We start from the raw sequence: 19,739 nt of genomic DNA on the forward strand, positions 1-19,739 counted from the left end.
CCCCCCGCTGGAAGCTAGAGCGACACGCCTTCGGGCGCCTTCGGGCTTCTCCCGACGGTTACGCCCTTCGTGCCTACTACCTTGCTGCAGCATATTTCCAAGTTGCTTTCTCAACGGTTTAAGCCACCGAACGTCACTGGCACTTGGTGCATAAAAAACATTTTATCTTATCTTGTTTCCAACTCTGATCACCTCAAACTCTAATCCAACAAGCCAAAACTTGCTATTGCCTGGGATTCCCCCAATGACGCGCCAAGGTGTGCAGATCAGCGAGTGCACAGCCTGGCTGACCTAAAACCATTGCTGTTTTTGCTGCCTTGTGACGTCATTTTTCTTAATTGTTTATTTTAAATAGCACTCGCCAACCTGTCAGTGCACACCCAGCTTAAAGGTAATGACCGAAAAAAATTAAAGGCAATGACCTCAAACGTCGGAGTATTAAAATTAGAAGGGGACGAGTTTTGCAATTGAAAAGAAAGCAATCAGCATGCAGCAAGATGTTAGAATATCATGAAAGTAAAGAACATCGACAAACCGATGGAAGTTTTCTTTTTTTCTGGATTTCTTGGGGTGTTCAGTGCACACCTTGAACACCCTGAATATACGCCACTAATGGTGACGCTTTGAAGTGTAGCCTGAATATACGCCACTGGTGGTGACGCTTTGAAGAACTGTTATAAAAATCAAATGACATTTCTATTGTTTATTTGCGTCAGACAAGAATGTCCATATTCGAATAAACAAACAAAAATAATACACAAATAATAAATGGCATACAGTTGCACAGTGAAAACTGCACAGTAAAACTGCACAGTCTCATTGGTACTGAGGCCAAATTATCTCCTCTCCAACGGCCTTGAGCAGACATTACAAGAGTGAGAAAATGATAGGCCCACTTTTGTAGGTGCATTGTGCAACATTTTGCTACAATTTAAACCTCAAAGACTACAGTCAGCATTACAACTCTCAAATTGACAATGTTAGAACTTTTCAACTCAAAGTCTGAAAAGAAAAAAATTGTTGGACGATCAAAAGTGAGGGAACTAAAGTGTATATTTTTGACTCATTTTAGTGATTTTTTTTGAAATAGTAGGCCTACCACATACTTAGAGCATCATTAATAAGACAATAATGTGTTGTTTTTGTTTATTAGGCTATAACTGTTCAATCCATAAGACTTGAAAATCTGGCGTTGCTTTGTGGCATTATGGGAAATTTAATGAGATTTTAGGTGACAAGTTTATTTAAGAATCTGACAACACTGCAACTGCAGTTGACCAATGTGCGAGAGATTCAATTGCTTTGGTGTTTGATTTACCTTATATGGGTTGAAAGCGCGAAAAGCTATTGTTCGATTGTGGGCTAGTGTAAGGACGCTTCTTTGACGTTTTTGTTTATGTCCCGATTGTGTAATGTGTATCTTTCTTCATGATACACACGTCTTTCCAAATTTGGTTGTGGTCAATAAACAAAATTATCAAAGAACCAATCAGAACAGTGTGGTGCAACCGATTTTACAATGGGAAAGTTTGTTCTAGATTTTCTCATTACCATTTGTTACACATAGGAATCATTTTTGGGCATGAAGTAGCCGAAACATATTTCTGGAACTGCCGTATCGTAATTAATATTATTTTTATCTGATCCGTTGCCTTATTTGAGTACAGCAATTTTGATATCTCCTAGTAGGCTTCATAATCATGTGACTTACGTTAGATTATAAATTGCCAGTATTAAGAAGCAAAGAATCATTTCTTAGAGCAACATCGGTCAAACCTGTTCTTAAGTTAAGTGACTAGGAGGCTAGCCTATAGCCTACTCCTACTTAAAATAGTGATGTTTTAATTGAGAGTTTTTGTACCAACAGCTGCATTACTTGCTATTTAGAGAAAGCTTTAAAGTCCTTTTTTTTTAAACTAAGCCTAGAATCCTAGATATTTATTCAAATAAAAACAATGCAGTAAAATTTTATGAAGGAATAAAATGGAGTATGGCGACGTAAGCCTTGAATCAGCAAATAGTGATACTGCAGCCTCTCCAAAACAGCGACAGGAGCCGTCTTGTTTGATAATTAAATCATTGTTAGTCCACTCCGTTAGTTCAGTGATTACGCGCCGACTCAAGATCAAGCGGCGCTGGTTCGACTCTCGGGGTGTGCTCTTAACCAACGTGTTTCAGGACTGCTCTCCATTCAGCGGCACCCAATGGGTGGAATATTTCTCCGGCAACAACAAGCGGAAACTTTACTCTGTCAATCGCGATGACTTTGCCAGTGGTTCAAAGCCATTATGTTGTCGCAACAAAATCTTTTGTATTTTTGTAGAAACAACAAAATAACGACAGTTGTATCATAAAGAGACGAAATTCATTTGCGCTGTTGAACGCCAGCAAAATCGCTGTTGCTGTTGAATGCCGGAACAAATAGTTGACAAAATTTCTAAAATTATACTGATGAAACGTGATACATGTTATAGATTAGAAGGTTAGCGCTTTCTGCGTATTGAAAATCTAGCGCTTCGAACACACAGCAAAAGTAAGTTGTTGCGTCATCGAAACTAAGACGATATTTTACGTCAAAATAAATTTTGTTTAAAAATATTTGACTTGAACAAGATCAAGCGGAGCTCGTTCAGCTATCGGGCTGTGCGCTTGAGCAACGCAGTTCACGACTGATCTTCATTCAGGTCCTGCGTTAAAAGTCTATACAATTATGCAAAACTACCAGGAATCAGAGTCTTTGTCTGTCCGAGGATAAAAATTAAAAATCCAACCAGAACTAGTTTATGCCTACTCTTTAATGGGCTTAGTTTGCTGCTGCAAACAACACCTTGACTGCAATGAGTTTGCTTCGTTTTTTTTTTTTGGCTAAAATATTTTGAATCGAATTCGATATTCTGTATTCGGCATAGCTATTTCAGAATAGATTCAAATCCTTAGGTTAGGTATTCGAAAATGTTCTTCCTGAATTTTAACTCTGTTTTATCTACTGGATTTAGAGGTTTGCCATGTCAGAAATAAAATTAGGTTAATCATTGTGAGTTAAATTTTTAGAGTAGTTGTAGCTCTTATCCCAGTCATAAAATTAGAACTTTTGGGCCTGCCTTCGTCTGTACGAGTCAGTCGCAACTGGGCCTATGCATCACAATCTTTTGTAGATTATTAACTTTAGTAGGCCATAATTGCTCTACTATATAACTCTACTATATATATTAACTCTGTCTATTGCCATATAACATTTTCATCACTGATCACTGGCCTATCTATTTCAGTTAAAGATCATTTTGTCAAGTATTGTTATCAACTTATCATACATCGTATATAAAAACATGGTGAAATCTGGAGTTGCATTTGACGAAGAAGTTCAACATGTATACAAAAAGGTCCACGCTAAAATAGCCAATGGGGCTCGGTTCAAATTTGATAAAGGTGCAAAAAAAGTGATTCTGGATGAAATTATTGAAAAATCAGAAAATGAGCCTTTTGAACGACTTGTGGAGGGATTTACCGATGATCAAGCTATGTAAGTGAAGAACAGGACTTGGACTTTTAATTTATATAACTGTTTAATTTGTTTCTTAACCCTAAAATTACGATTTTTAACTCAATTTTGGGCTACAATTCCCAGTTTGAGAAGCCCCGTTGTTGATTATAGTGATGCGGCAGTGTGATGGTTGGCGCATACCCTTAACTCCACTTTGTTGGTCCACATTGAATCTGCTCAGTTTTGGTGTGAGTGGAGAAATTGGGTTGCAGAAATATAGACACGTGAGATCATATAGAATTAAAAGATAGCAAAGAGAAAGTAATTTATGTTTGAAGCTGCAAAACGTTTTGTCTGAGTTTTTTCAGAAAGAAATAAAACAAAGTAACTTCAGCGGGTTTAACATGATGTATTACATACACAAATATAACATAATTAAAATAAACTTAAACGTTTTCGACACGTACATGTGTCCTCATCAGGAATTACATATCTGCAATATAAATAAAATGAAAATTGTAAGGTAAATTTTACTTTGCACTATAACTGTAACTGTATACTAACGACACTCCAGACTGAAAAGCACAAACTGAACGAGTGACACAGGAATGATTACAAGTAAATTATACGGTGGAAACAGATCACATGAGGTGTAAACTACAGGCATTTGACAAACAATTAGAACACACACAAAAGGAACGATGAGCCACAGGCGAATAACTGCCAGTTGAGAGACGGATTTTTACGTTTGATTCTTAAGGCTTCCATGATCTTAGTCTGAAATTCAATATGAATTAGGTTGATTTAATTCTGTTGATTTAATTCTGATGACAAGTTCAGAAGAAAGTCAGACAAAAACTACCACAGCTTTGAGTAACAAACTTCCTTCTCTTTGTTATTTTTAAAGCTGACAAATCGTCATTCATGTTGTGAGCATTGTAGCGTACTGTATTTCTTAGTTTTGTCACAATACGTAGCCTTCATTTCAGTAATATAACATTGAAGTATGAACTGAAGCTAATATGGTAAACCTAGCTGTAGTAATACTAATATAAGGTAAAAATGCTTGGTTTTGGACATTACTGATTGATGTCAGGTAGAAACAATGCATTTAAAAGATTGAAAGTACCCTTCTTTAATCAAGAACAAAATTGCACAAAAATTCACTCAATTTCCTAAACTTGCTCCGCATCTTTGCTAATAGTGCGTAATGAGAATCTCAATTTCGATTGAGCAAATCTCTTAGGCAACAAAGTTTCCGAGTTTTGTCCAGTCCAGTCACTGCGCTTTTCCAAAGTTCATACTCTCATCCAAATTAATTTCATTTGATATCAGTGTCGTTTGATTTCTCATACACTGGGTGTCGACATAGAAAATTGTTAGCAATCATTGTGAGATGCCTCAACACACCATGACGAGATTGATACATTTATCCATCACACATTTTATGTGTTTTTCAGGTTTGCACTTTTGAATGTGGATTTCAGAGCAGGAGATGATGACTTCAAGCAGAATAAAATGGTTTTAATAACTTGGGCTTCAGACAACGGTCCTGTGCTTCAAAGAATGGTGATGTCATCCACGTTTGATGCAATGAAAAGTGTGTGTCGCGATGTCTTCGTTTTTGTTCAGTGGAATAGCCAAGAAGAAAAGTGCATTGATGAAGTTCTCAGTAAAGTTGCAAAGAAGCATGGTACTGAGTTTTTTGGTCGTCCGGTCGTGCTGTGTAAAGAAACCAAAACATATTTGTATGCTGACAACAATTGACATTCATTGGCACACAGAAGCAACCCCATGATGATTTGGGACATCACGTTTTATGAATTATTTTCCCTGCAAATACTCACCCAATGCTCAGAAAATGCCAGAAGAAAAATATGAATAATCTTATTGCATCATTGACGTTTCATATACCTCATAACTTATCACATTCTTAGAATAATGTCCATGATAAAGCTTGTAGCCTACTTGTTACCGTAGGCTATATCATTGGATAAAAATTTCTGGAAAAAATATACGTTCAAAAGCAGTACAAAAAAAAATTAAATTCTGTGTAATTTGCGTCAGCTATTTTTCGTGCAAACACTGTAAATTTCGATTTTGTATATTTGATTTTGCAACATTTAAATTATTCAGGGCTCAAAAGAAACTCATAAAAATCAATGAAAGAATGTATGTTTGCTTTCATGCAGTGCCTTGCAAAAATATGCTTAGGATATTGTTATTTCGTTGCTTTTTTGTTTCTAGGCCAGCGTTTCACATTGCAGAATAAGAATTATGTAAAATAAAATTTTTGGTCCAAAATATGTTACTCTGCAACAAATAAATTTAAACGGAATACTGAAAACTTTGGGTGTTCATCAGGACAAGTATTCGATTCGACTCCAGATCTGTTTCGACAAAAGCTCCTTTAAATTTTACAAAAGGAATAGTAGCTATTTGCGTTAGTGCTGCAGAGGTCGGTCTACCCTTGTTTGTTCTTTTTATTGCAATAAACCCTTTAGCTTGAGCACGGTAGTGAAAATATGTGTAGCTTTCAGTCTGTGGATGTAATGAAAATCGCAAAGTGGGTTGCTTGAATGATAGACGATGTTCTTGGAAAAAATTATAAGAATAGCAAATAAGCATGATGCTTATAACAAGATATGTTTTTGACACTGTGATTCATAAAACAAGAATTTTATAGAATGTCTTTTCAATATAAATCTTGCCCTAATGACAGGTTCATTGCAAAATCGAGTCGAGCAATTTCAAAGTACCGTGCACGTGCTGTAACCTAAGTTTGGGCGAATAAGTCAGGACATGTCCGGGGGCGATTGTAGGAGAGATGCAATTTCAGATAGCGGCTCGTTCTTCAATGTTGCGCCGCGAACGGACAAAGTATGAAGCAATGTTTTACCCATTTTATCTACTGCAGGTAGGGAGTAAAAATACCTTGGCTACACGCGGTTGTGGTATTTGAAATGATAATAGTTGTCAAGTACTTCCAAATATGATTGCAAGTGAATTTTAAAAAATCGTCATTTTGTCTCTGAGCTTTTACTTTGTGCATTGCAGTTTAAAGATAGGTTACAACGAAATGAGTATTGCGAGTAGGCTATAGTGCTTCATGAAAAAGATGTTTGACCTTTGTAAAGATTTTTTATGATCGTACAATTGTGAAAGGTTGCTGAAGGAGCAATCGCTTTCTGTTTACGTATTAGCTTAGTTAGATTATGTAGGCTGAAGTTTCATTAAAACATTATTTATATAAGCAACGACAATTTACATCAGAATTATTTAAAATGTTTCATAAAAGGTATTTATTATGAAGGCCTAATACTCATTTTATCGATTATTTTTCTTTTTTTTCAACAAAGCATTTTTGACGTGCGCAAGTAGATAAAGATGTTATAGATGGGTAAGTAGTGGATCTAAGAAAATTGGGGTGGATGTCACCAAAGTTTCATCGACGTAAAATTTGTACGACGAAATGGACATTGTACAAGTTAAAGTCTAAAAAATAAAACAGTCTTAAATAAAATGTAGAAAGCTTGCAGTCCCAGAAATGTTTGGCAAATAGAAAGTCTTCTTTCACGACCACAGAAGGATTTTAATCATTTATTTCTTGAAAGTTTCATGTTTTGTCTCTCTTATCTCTCTCTCTTGTGCAGTCTTTCAATTAAATTTGCCTAGGTGACTCCACTTCTCTTTTTGCGTACAAGCATAGCGGTAAGAGATGGGAGGGCGGTCACTCTTCTGCTAAAAAAAAAAAAAAAAAAAAAACGTTGCAAACTTGGGAAAAAATGTCCAGTTATTTGGGCAAATCAATCTTACCATGATTTTTCGACATCTCACTAGTTTACAAACTTTACATAGTTGCTATAATTTATGAGATACATTGATATTTTCCGATAAATGTAAAATGTATGAATTATCATCGATTTTGGAAACTATTGCAATTTGGGCTGAATATTAAGCTTAGATTCAGTACCGTACTTGAAGAAATGAAATGTAAAAGAAAGCAATTGGTAAGCAGATGTAGGCTACTGTCGATTTTGGAAACTATTGCAATTTGGGCTGAATATTAAGCTTAGATTCAGTACTTGAAGAAATGAAATGTAAAAGAAAGCAATTGGTAAGCAGATGTAGGCTACTGTAAGTTTATTTTAGATAGGCTATTCATTAGGATGCTAGCTTGCATTTCTTTATCGGTACCACTTTGAAAGCCTGCTGATGGCTACTGGTAACCTTATGAGGTTTCTGTTTTAGCACTGGAAACCTGTTTAGGTTTTTTGTCCATATCCTACTAATGCAGTTTTTTGCGAAAATATTTGGGCAAAAATGTCCAGTTATTAACGTAACGATGATACTGAAAGAACATTGACTATGATACCATTGTAACATTACATCAAATACTAAAAGTAGTTCTGTTTAAAGTTGCAAGTTTGATGCAAGAAAGATTTAATTTGATGATTTATTTACGGTAATAGGGGCACAGACCGGTCTATGAATGTGAATTAAAGTTAAGTCAGCTTTGTTTACCTACTGTAGGTTGAACGTTTTGTTGCCTGTGTTTTCGTACTCTGCCAAGTTGTTGACTATGGAGTTATTTGACCAATCTCTGGGAAAGGTCCCCCAGACTCCCCTACTGTTTTTCTCATCTTCAGAAAACACATGGCCCCACTTTTACAACTCACCACCTGCCACTGCATGTTGGTTGTATCAAGTGTTAAACCATTATATTATTCTTACGAAAATACATCTCCAAAATGTAGCTTTCATAGCTCTATTATCTAAAAAGGTTAGGCTATCGACTTCTCGACCCCTGTATTAGACTATACACCACCTCAGAGATTGTGAGTAATGTTGCGTTTTTGAAAGTATATTAGCACAATTTTGTTCGACCCCCAAAATGTTTTATTCTCCTGCAGCTATGCGTACAAGGCACATTTTACCTCACAGCAAAGTGTTTACTTCCAAATCGATATTTAATTATAGTATTAATTTTTTAGTTTTGAGATGCACTTAAAGAATTTCTGCCCACTAAATCCCACGCTGAAAGCCTGAGCGAGTGCTTGGGACTGAGTGAACGAAGCAATAAGCGAGACGTTTTTTTGCAAAAATAGAAAAGAACAACATCCGAACATTTACAATGGAGATACTTTGCTAATATGTATCATAGGTTATTGCTACTAAAAGATTTATTTATTGTTCTCAATGTTTTAATGTTGAAACAATTTTGATGTATTTGTAAATCGGATGAATACCCAAATATAAGATTATGGCAACCACTTCGGTGAACTGAAATGTTCTTCGCGATTAAAATCAACCACAATTTCTAAAAGACAGTTTGCTTGAACGTTAATTCATCGCTCAGTGACGTGAAAACAAATCTTCCAAATTTTCTTTCAAATGAAATCCCAGGCAGTAGGCTACCGAGAAAGCAGTAACATGGACTTCGAAGCTTTGTGGTTGAAGATGTACATTCAGCAATACTGTATTTAGCAATGGTGCTTGCTGGAAAGCTACAGATCAGGCAAGGCAATGCTGGTGTCGGTCAACAGCTCGCTCAGCTGGCTGTTATAACAGCCACATGAACGGCCTGTGCACCGCTTCCCGCGCAATCGAAGCTGTTGAGAAGCAATCGAAGCTGTTGAGAAGCAATCATTATTATAACATGGATTTCTCACTCAAATCCACAAGAAAGTTCAGTAAGCAATGCAATCATAAAACGTAAGCTTATTCAGATTAAAACAATAACCTAAACGTCTATGAAACTGCTACAAAAGTTTAGCTCTGGTAAAATCGTAATTGCAATCTGAGTTCTATGTAGAATTTCAAATGTTGTTATGCGTGTTTAATTTAGTCGTCGAACCACTCGGCAGGCGACAACTCAGCAAGTTCACACCAGCTAGTGCCAAGTCAACAAATGAGATTTACCTGCTCACGTCGGACGTGCTTAGTCATTGCCTGTCAAACTCATTTCACTGACTTATTGTGATATTCCAAGTTTCGGCTTGCTCAGTATCATCATTTACCAACTTCAGCCACTTGCTTAGTTTAATGTTGCTAGCACAGTTATCACTTGCTCAGTTGTCGCTTGCTCAGTTCACAACTGCTGCTTTCAGGTTAACTGAAAATGATCTATCAATCAATGATTGAAATCGATGTTTAGCTGTTTATGATTGAACTGACTTGTGTAAAAACAAATTCGTTTGTATAACAGAAAATAAATATCAAAATGACAGATAAAAAGATGATAAATATATTGAGTTTGCAACTGACCAGCGTTGTGAAAATTATCTGTTCAACAGTAGCCTATCCTAGCTACAGTAGGCTATACAGGAACAGATAGACGACAGCATGACAAAACATTAAACATATCATAAAGACCTATGGGCTCTGGGCAGCTTTGAAAGGACAGACTTATCAAAAGTAGGGCTACCATGAGACTACGTTAAGCCATTGGTAAAAAAGTCAAAACGTTTGTTTGCATTGTTTGGTAATTGGACGTATCTAGTGTTAACAGGAGGTACGTTTACGCTAGGGATCTTTTCAAAAACTTTTAAAGGACGTAGGATACTTTTTGAAGGGGTCATTATTTTTTCAGAAAATCTGGGACATTGTTGGTGGGTTTGAGTCTTTATCTTTCGACTAAAAAAGCCTCTGATAGGTTATTGCTGACAGTTTCGTATAACTAACTTGCAGAGGCTTCAAACTACTGACACAGGCCTGGTTACCGAGATAGATTGGCAAAGTAAAGTTTTCACTTGTTGTAGTTGACAGTAGCTTATTTCAACTTAATCTCTCAAACAGCGCTATGCATCGGTGTACGCCTTCCGACTTACACCTGACCCACGCTCAGTGCCGGCCTTTGGGGTGTGCAAACCGTGCAATCGCACAGGGCCGCAAATTAGGGGGCCCGCAATTTACTCAGAAAATGCAGTAATTTTGTCATTTCCAATGGAAAAATTCAACAAAGAAATTAGCAACAAGAAAACATAGAGACTCAACGGGTGCAATCAATTTTGTCCCCTGAACATTTCGTACCCTGAAAAGATCGAGAAAAAAAACAACACAGCCGAAGTCGCTGATCGAAGTTGCCGCAAACATTTCAAAATTTCTCTCGATCTTTTCAGGGGACGAATTAGGTTGCATCCAGACTCAACATAGAGACATAGCTTTATTTCCGAAAAATGCTTTAGAAAGTATGATCTTATCCTTTTGCTATGCCACCGGACAGCACCATTTTACAGTAATATTCATACCCAAATTTTTGTTGAACATGTTCTCAGAATGCCCCAAATTCAAAGTAATTTTTCAAAATTCTCTGGGGGGGGGCCCCAGCCACTGGGTGACCGACCGTCAAACCACTCCCTCCCCTTTCAAAATACCTGGCTACGCTACTGAATTAGATCATTGTTATTGGGGCCCGCAAAGCATATTCTGCACAGGGCCCGAAATACCCTACCCAGCAAACATTGATTGCTGGGCCAGCGTCGGCTATATGCTGGGTATGTTGGCACAAGGCTGGCAATTTTGTCCAACATTGCCAACATTACGCCAACAATTTCAATACTTCTTATTATGCGTTCAAAAAGGTCTTAAAGATTTTGTTTCAGGTTTATTTGTTTTAAACTGTAAAAATACTAACACAAACCTCTTTTCATGTGGTATTGCTTCAAAACACAGTTGTGTGATTGGCTGACATCGGTCAGAAGCATTGCCAGTGTTGTGCCAATTCATAACAATTTCGGTGTTTTCTTCAAAATTATGCAAATGTAATACCATCATTTTGCTACAATTTTACATTTTAATAATAGGCTATCAATGCTGTTATTATTTTCTGATACCGTACAAGTATACTATGAATAGTTAAGACCAGCGTTGGTCAGAAGGGTAGCCAACAGTTTGCCAACAAAGTAGTTTCATTTTAGTTTGTTTATGCCAAACTGAGCAGAGGTCTAGAAAAAGGCTGGAGCAACAAAACGCGAACGCGATAACGTGCTTGATACCCAAACAGTTTAAACTTTCCATTAGCCCTACACGTTTCCACAAAATAAACAATTGCAATGTCGGCTATATGCTGGATGTGAGGGCACAAGATTGGCAATTATGTCCAACATTTTGCCAACAATACGCCATCAATTTCAATAACTTATTTCTTATCATGCGTTCAAAAAGGTCTCAAAGATTTTATTTCAGGTTTATTTGTTTTAATCTTTAAAATTACTAACACAAACTTCTTTTCATGTGGTATTGCTTCAAAACACAGTTGTGTGGTTGGCTAACATCGGTCAGAAGCATTGCCAGCGTTGTGCCAATTCATAACAATTTCGGTGTTTTCTTTAAAATTATGCAAATGTATACCATGATTTTGCTACAATTTTACATTTTTATAATAGGCTATCAATGCTGTTATTATTTTTTGATACCGTACAAGTATACTATGAATAGTTAAGACCAGAGTTGGTCAGAAGTGTAGCCAACAGTTTGCCAAGTTTGTTTATGCCAAACGGAGCAGAGGTCTAGAAAAAGGTAGGAGCAACAAAACGCGAACGCGATAACGTGCTTGATACCGAACCAGTTTAAAGTTTCCATTCGCCCTACGCGTTTCTACAAAATAAACAATTGCAACGTTGGCTACTTTATTTCAGCTTCACTGGATTTATTCTTTGAAAATATTAATAGCCAACAATAAAATGACTCTTTAACTAAATGACTCATGTGGTTTAGTGGAAAAACACAGTTTCTTTCGCATACCGTATTCTTGTACCAACAACGCCATGATAAAAATCGTTTGTTCATATTCAATTGCTTCAGATAATTTAGTGCAATAAATGTCTTGTGATTCAGAGAACACTTCCAGAAAGTTTAGGCTTTGGCGCCTCCAATACCCAACTAGCATAATCCGTTCTGTTTACATTGATTCAACGTCTGCAGACGTTGGTAAGGTAACTAACAAGCGATAAACTTAAAAACGTGGTTGCTAATTCAAGTTGCCAGGTCTTCATTTTTTTCTTATGTTCAACAAAAGCTTTTTTAGTTTTCAAGTTTAACTATACTAAAATGTTTTGTAATATTTTTGAAAACATTTTTTCAGGACTAACCTCAAAATTTGCGTGCAGTTCAAGAAAATTTAAAACAACTTGTAAGCTTAATCGAATTCACTTGTTGATGTTTAGTAGCGCTCGACACAGCAGCATGATTGTGGTGATCATGTAATCATTGAGTTGCGGCTGCACTGCCGCCGCGCTGCTGACCTGTCTGCAGACGCTGAATCAATGTAAAAAAAATCGATTGATGCAGTATCACTTGTTGATTTTGTTCTGAGAGCAGTCTCGCTCACTGTCTGATTTTGACCACGTGAGTGAGATTCTCGTGTCGCCAACAAAGGGGCGTCTTTACTTTAAATGTAGCAAAGCTTGCACAATAGGCCAGCTTCAGGAGCAGTCATGTTGCGTCGAAATCTCTCCTCAATTTCTTGAAGCGAGATTTCACAAAACGATTGCTACTTTTACTTTCAACGATCCGGCAAATCGTTTTTTCTACTCCCGCGGTGCATAGAACAACACTGCAGGCACAATAATTGTTGTGAAAACTCCATTATGACGTCACTACTTAAACTTTGACTGGGCAATACGACGCGTTGAAGTGAAAGAGGCAACAAAGCTTTAGAATGCGGCGATGTGTTATATCAACGTGAGGAGATGCAATTTAGCAGAAGAACTTGGTTTGTTTTGATGAAGGAAGACAGAGGCCATGACTTAATCCTTTGCTAAAGGGATTATGACGTCACTCGATTCACTTCGACTGTTCAAGCATGGCGGTTGTGCTCAATACACAATTACGTGGAGAGCCGAAAGCACAATGCTTATGTGAACAGCGCTAAGAGGAATTTTCGCTTCTTGCATCGAAAATATAAAAAATCGAATTCAATTGAGATAGGCCTATTACGGCCGAAAGAAGTTTTAGAAATGATCAAAATGAAACTATAAGAATGACTTACGACAATGTTTATGAAAACCTGGTAAGTGAATGTCTTTTATTCATTAAACCTGAAATAATTGTGTAAAGTCGTTTTTGTCACTAGGCTACGTTTACACAATTTAAAGAAAGTTATAAAACTCAATTTAGAGAAAGTTATAAAACTCAATGACCAATGGAAAACTTTCATATGAAATATTCTCGTGACAAATTTAGTGCCAGTGCTTCTAGATGAGTGCTAAGAAGATATCAGCAAAGTAGCAGAGCTTGTGATGTCCCACAACATGTGTAGGGTTCTGCTCAATCTTTGATTTTGCTGCTCCGGCAGTGTTTGCCTGACTGCTTGAATGTGTTTGTATTTTTATGTCGTGTGGATAGGTCTGTGATGGATGTAGAGTATTTGCAAATGTAGCTTTCATTGCCGTCAACTGAATAATAATAATAATAACATGTTTTATTTTGCGCCCATTGCGACAACATAGCCTACAGTAGCCTACACTGCGACCTACATACGCAACAAAACAGACGACTGGAATCCCAAAATAAACTTTAAACGTTGGCTGTCATTTGTAACAGTCGAAAATGTCTGTAACAAGTGCTGAAGCTTTTTAATATGATGGATGAAACCCCTGTCATTACATTCGATTTACATTTTGCAGGTAGCAAATTTAAGTCAAGCTGTTGGCAAAAATGCAAGCGATTGTATCAGTGGACTTATTACCAACTAATTATATCGAACACAACACAGTTCAAAGCATGTCGAGAAAAAAGAAAGGAAAAAAAAAACGTCGTGAAGTCTAAGCACTCGTTTGATTGTTTAAAAAAGAATCTGAAAAAGATTGTTCTTGGTGAGTACGGATAAATGTTTTTACTACGACTAAATGATTATGTCATAACTATGCCATTTTGTTCTTTTGATTAATGTATGATGTAATTGTGAAGAGTATTGAGTAGGGATGGTCAAAATAGAATACCGAATATAGAACAACCGGTTGTGAAGCCTAACCGGTTTCAAAATCCATATGAAATCGGATAATTGAAACTGCTTTAACGATCGACTCCGTACCGCTCCGTCTGGTCTCGTTGCAGCGAAAGTAGAATTGTTTATCGATTTAGTGCAATTCGGCATAGGAAAGACGTACGAGTTTCGTTGTTAGAGATCTTTCTTGTCAAGCGCAATATTTTGGTGTAACTGCCACATCTGCTTCTTCTGAGAGATGTTTTTCAAGTGCAGGTTTAATTGTCACTAGTGTTGGTTGTTGGGCGATATTGAAAAAAACAAAACGATACGATATTTGAAAATACTCGATATTTCGATACTTTTCGATATTTTTGTTCTAATTAAGAAAAGAGTTTCTCAGTCTTTGAAATTAGCGTCGGCAATAAAAATGCCGAGGCCACACGAGCGCTTGTAAGGTTAGGGTACTAGACATTCCTGCCAGTCGCTATGGCACAGCCATAGATTTGTTCCTTAGTCAACACCCTGATGGAGCTCTGCGATAGAGGCGTGTGGATGGGTATCAAAGCACGAAAGTCGCAAAACGTGCACGCTTCATTGCGAACGGCGAAGGCAGTATAGATTTACAGCCAAGCGATGAGCCTCTTGATGTGTCTGATTCCAGTGATGACGCGACAACCTCATCCTCCGATAAAGCATCTGATGATTCCGATTCTGACAGCTACCCTAGTTCTTTATCAAATAGACTTTGTGTTGCTCGCAGTATCCCAATTGTGCCGAAACTATGTTAGTGCATACGTAAATCGAGGCAATCTTCTCGCAGGGAGCTATTAATTTGTTACCGGTACCTGGTTGAGCAATTAACGTTATTTTATGATACTTTAACGTCGCTAGATGTCGAATTAATGTAAAACAAATGTAAATTTCTTTTTGGGCATTGTTGTTACGCAATATAACCCGCCGGGAAAATTAAATCGATTTGTGCTGACTCAAACGTTGAATCAACCCAAAACTAACTTACTTTTCCTCCCCGTGAGTTATTTAATGTGAATTACCGTACCGTAACAGCGTGCGTATCGTGTTGCTCGCTTTATCGCTACTTTTGGCATTATTACATCACAACAAATCAAACAGTGCGGTCGTGATGGACTACTCTAGTATATTTTTCACTTTTCGTTTTACATGTTTTGGTACAATTTTTTTCGTAATAAACGTTCAAAGCAATTGCCGAGGCAATTTCAACTTTTGCCGTTTGGCCTCGGCAACGTTTTTGTAAGGGTTTGCAGTTACGAGTTATCGCCCAACACTAACTGCCACCAAGATGAGATCCCGTTTGACTGGTGAACATTTAAAAAGCCTCAATTTGTTACACTGCAATAAGGAACTTTGTGATGTTCATTGCTTTTATAAAATCATTAAAATGTGTTGATGGTAAAAACGATCAATTATTCTAGAATAGATATCTGTATTCTATATTCGGTTTCAGTATTCTAGAATATTCTAGAATAGCTAATTATTCTATTTTGCCCATCCCTAGTATTGAGTAATGTATGAAAATGTTTTAGTGGTGTATTCGCAGTGATGTGAACAACGAACATGGTGGTTAGTAGGCTGTGTCGGCATTTATATACTGATTTAACACTTCTTTTTTTACTTTCATGATTAGACATGGTGATGGCGCACGACAAAGCTGCTGCCGTGCAGCAAATTGATGAAGAGTTTCAGAGTGATTTCGAAATTGGAAGGACAGGCAAGGTGGCTGAAAACGGCAAAAACTAACTTTTGGTGAGCTTGTTATATGTTTGAAAGACAACAGCGCATGTGTTGCTTTAGTTGTTGAATAACTACTGTACACGCAATTAGAATGTATTTGAACTTGATTATTGCTCTGCGTGGCGCAGAATCGAATGATAAGTTTTTTGTCACGCACGTTGGAGAGAGGGATATTACATTGATATTGCAGATTGTCAATTAACTTCGTAGTATCCTGAACGACAACTGATCAAAATCCTACACAGTGGCGTAGCCAGAAAAATGTTTTGGGGGGGCCAAATATTTGATGAATTGAAGAGAACAACAAGGTGTTTGATTTAAAGCCATCGCCACTTGATGTGCAGTGGCGTATCCTGGTGGGTTGAAGCAATAAAACTGGTAGCGGGGTTAGAGCGTGCCGAAGGCACGCGTATTCTAAGGGGGTCCGGGGGCATGCTCCCCCGGAAAATTTTTGAAAAATTACACTCAAATAATGGATTATAGCGCTTTCTGAAAACACTTTTAGGGTAATATTTGTATGAAATTTATTAGCAGATAAACAGCTATTAACTTATTAAAGATAGCTCTTACACACGAACTGGCAAAAACTGCGGCTAAATTAGAGAACACCAAAAACACAGCTAAACAAAAACTCAATAACTACACAAAAGCCCAACAGAGTAAGCCATTCTGAAATTGCTTCCACAAATTAGTTCAAAGAAATGTAAATCGCGTAAATTTTGGGCGATTTACGATTTGGAAAATTTATTGGTGTCTTTCTGTGTGTCTAAAACAAGTCCTTGGGGGTGTTAATAGCCAGATCTCTTGGAAAACGATATAAATTTCTACAAACTTTATTGCATTTTCAACAAAGGGCTCAACTTCGGAATCCAAAGTTTGAAAATTTGGGGGGGCATTGCCCCTTTTGCCCCCCTGGTTACGCCTATGATTCCTACACTGTTGCCAAACAGCCCTCTTGATTTAAATATTTTTGTTTCATTCGCAGGAATTCACAATGATAAAGATACACAAGAAAAAGCTGCTGATGTGCAATGAATCTCCATCTGTCAATACGATTTGATGTGGCTTGTTTCTAATAAATGTGAAAATATACGAAGCTCGGCTGTTACTTTGCTTTGTCACAAAGGGAGAAGTGTTGCTTATAAATCCGTGTTGCTGCTGTTCTTTCGCCCAAGGATTAGCTAGGTTCAACAATAAACTTTTGGTGATGAGCGAGGTTTAAGTACAGAGACGTTTGGCAAATGTAGATGCCAATGCTGTTCAGATGTTTTATGCACCAGCTTGCTTTGCATGGCCAACCTTGGTCAAAGCGCGGGCATCACAATAGTCAATAGATCAGATGAAGCAGCATCATGGTGCATAAAAGTCAACCAGAATTTAGGCGCCAGATGAAGCAAAATGGTGCACAAGCCATCTTGCCAACGTTGGCAAGATGAAGCAAAATGGTGCATAAAACATTTTGCCAACGTTGGCAAGATACAGAAGCCAACGTTGGCTAGATGCAGAAGTCGACGTTGGCCAGATGCAGACGCCAACGGTTGCAAGATGCATACGCCAACGCTGGCCAGATGCATCCAAATGGTGCATAAAACATTTTGCCAACGTTGGTAAGATGCAGAAGCCAATGTTGGCTAGATGCAGAAGCCAACGTTGGCAAGATGCAGAAGCCAGCGTTGGCTAGATGCAGACGCCAACGCTGGCCAGATGCATCCAAATGGTGCATAAAACACTTTGCCACCGTTGGCAAGATGCAGAAGCCAATGTTGGCAAGATGCAGAAGCCAGCGTTGGCAAGATGCATAATCCAATGTTGGCAAGATGCAGACGCCAACGATGGCAAGATGCAGACGCCAACGCTGGCCAGATGCATCCAAATGGTGCATAAAACATCTTGCCAATGTTGGCGTCTGCATCTTGCCAATGTTGCGGCCAACTTCTTGCCAATGTTGCCCCAACAATCAATGTTTACTGGGTAAGACCGGCATTGCCACGCTGCAGCCGACGGCAATGTCTGTTTCCGGTTGTCTACTCTACTTATGACTTAAATTTGGTACTATCCATTAACAGCAAGTGCGGGTGGCTGGAGTCGAACATGTAGGCTCTCGACTGCGAGCCAAACGCGCTAACCACTCGGCCACTGCGCCATTGTGAGAGCCCTGGAACGGCAACCGAAAGGACGCCGGTTCGACATCGCTCAAGAGCTTGCGGCTGTGTAGTTGGCAGGACACTTAAAGGCATGCCTGAAGGTGGACATGAAGATTGGCTTCCTGTCCACTTGATCTAAATCTTCAACCACCAGGTGTAAGCCTGGATACGACAAACAATCTCAAACAAGTGAGGCCTATGATTACGTTTCATTGCTTCCACCCTTTTCTAAACCTTTGTTGTGTTCAGTACCGGTAGCCTATATTTTTTAGCTGTGAAGTTCAGAAATAAAAAACTGGACAGTCTGAACGATTATAGAACTCTTCAGGGTGGATTTAGCCTACCTTGCATGCAAGAGATAATAAACAGTTTTAGCACCGAAGGCAACAAGTCTACATTTTTTATTTATTGAACTTTGAAAATAACAGTTGCACTTTGTGCAGGTTTTAATCACAAAGTTTATTTTTTTAAGGATACACTTGATTCTATAGCTGCAAAATAAATAGCCCTAGGCCAGCCTATGGCAATGGAGATCGTAGCCTTGGCGACTTCAATTTAAATGGGTTGACAGAATGACTCAATTTGGTGTGATTTGTAAAACCTACACTTCAGTGCCAATGAAGCTCTACCAATTTTCCATTTTTGAAATCTTTATCCTCGGAAGCCTTGATTTCCTGCCGGGGAATTATTCTATTCACTAGGTGCCGCTGAACGGAGAGCAGTCGTAAGAATGCGTTGCTCAAGCGCACACCCCGAGGTCAAACCAGCGCCGCGTAACCACTGAACTAACGGGGCGGACAATCTACCTGAAGTAGACAGGACTGCTCTTCTGATTGCGTCCATCTTTTTCTTTTTCAAAAGCTAGAAAAGGCGCTATCATTTGAGTGGGAAATGTTGTTTATAGAACGTCTAACAGACTTGGGTACTTTTGCTTTGAATGTAATAAAAACACTACAGCTGCCGGTAGGTTCATTATAGGCCTATTATACAAAGCTCAAAGTATGTGAAAGTTATTTTCGTAGTGTAGGCTATACTGCTATAGCCATTTACTGAGGACATTTGAAAGCTACTGATCCAACTTCAAATTGACATCGATGATCTTAAAACCAAAATGGATGACCGTCGATGTCAGTGGTTCCCTTGTTGGCACCACTTTGAAATCACCAACCGGTACCCGCACGGCCCTTTCTAGAATGGCTGAAAAATAATAATCACCTACAGTTTAGAACGCTGTTAAAAAGCCCGGAAAACAAACATAACTTTCCTCACTTTACAATTACATCCAACCTTAATGATTTGGTATCTATCTGCATCCCTGCTCTAGGGGAGACCGGGGATAGCTCGGACAATTTTTTGAAAACAGCCCATATTTTTTTTAAATTACACAGCAAGTTCGTAAATGTTATTTTGTTGT

The 19,739-nt window shown here is 38.1% G+C and overlaps 2 protein-coding genes across 3 annotated transcripts; both read left to right on the forward strand.

Annotated features, from left to right (window-relative positions):
• Positions 1-3,326: 3,326 nt before the first annotated feature.
• LOC145766045 (uncharacterized) lies at positions 3,327-5,742 on the forward strand. The gene is made up of 2 exons (XM_082577702.1): positions 3,327-3,520; positions 4,942-5,742. The coding sequence occupies exons 1-2, from the start codon at positions 3,327-3,329 to the stop codon at positions 5,246-5,248; spliced, it is 501 nt and encodes a 166-aa protein (XP_082433828.1). The 3' UTR covers positions 5,249-5,742.
• A 7,107-nt stretch (positions 5,743-12,849) lies between these two features.
• LOC145780496 (uncharacterized) lies at positions 12,850-17,490 on the forward strand. Of its 2 annotated transcripts, XR_014290660.1 has the most exons (4): positions 12,850-13,493; positions 14,110-14,298; positions 16,075-16,193; positions 17,167-17,490. XR_014290660.1 is itself a non-coding variant. In XM_082592114.1 (3 exons), the coding sequence occupies exons 1-2, from the start codon at positions 14,064-14,066 to the stop codon at positions 16,185-16,187; spliced, it is 348 nt and encodes a 115-aa protein (XP_082448240.1). In that variant the 5' UTR covers positions 12,850-14,063; the 3' UTR covers positions 16,188-16,193; positions 17,167-17,490. The 2 variants fall into 2 exon arrangements, 1 of the variants encoding a protein (XP_082448240.1); XM_082592114.1 differs by having other exon boundaries at positions 12,850-14,298.
• The last annotated feature ends 2,249 nt before the right edge of the window (positions 17,491-19,739 follow it).

The sequence above is a fragment of the Aplidium turbinatum genome, chromosome 1 (assembly GCF_918807975.1).
Source record: "Aplidium turbinatum chromosome 1, kaAplTurb1.1, whole genome shotgun sequence".
Classification (NCBI taxonomy): domain Eukaryota; kingdom Metazoa; phylum Chordata; class Ascidiacea; order Aplousobranchia; family Polyclinidae; genus Aplidium; species Aplidium turbinatum.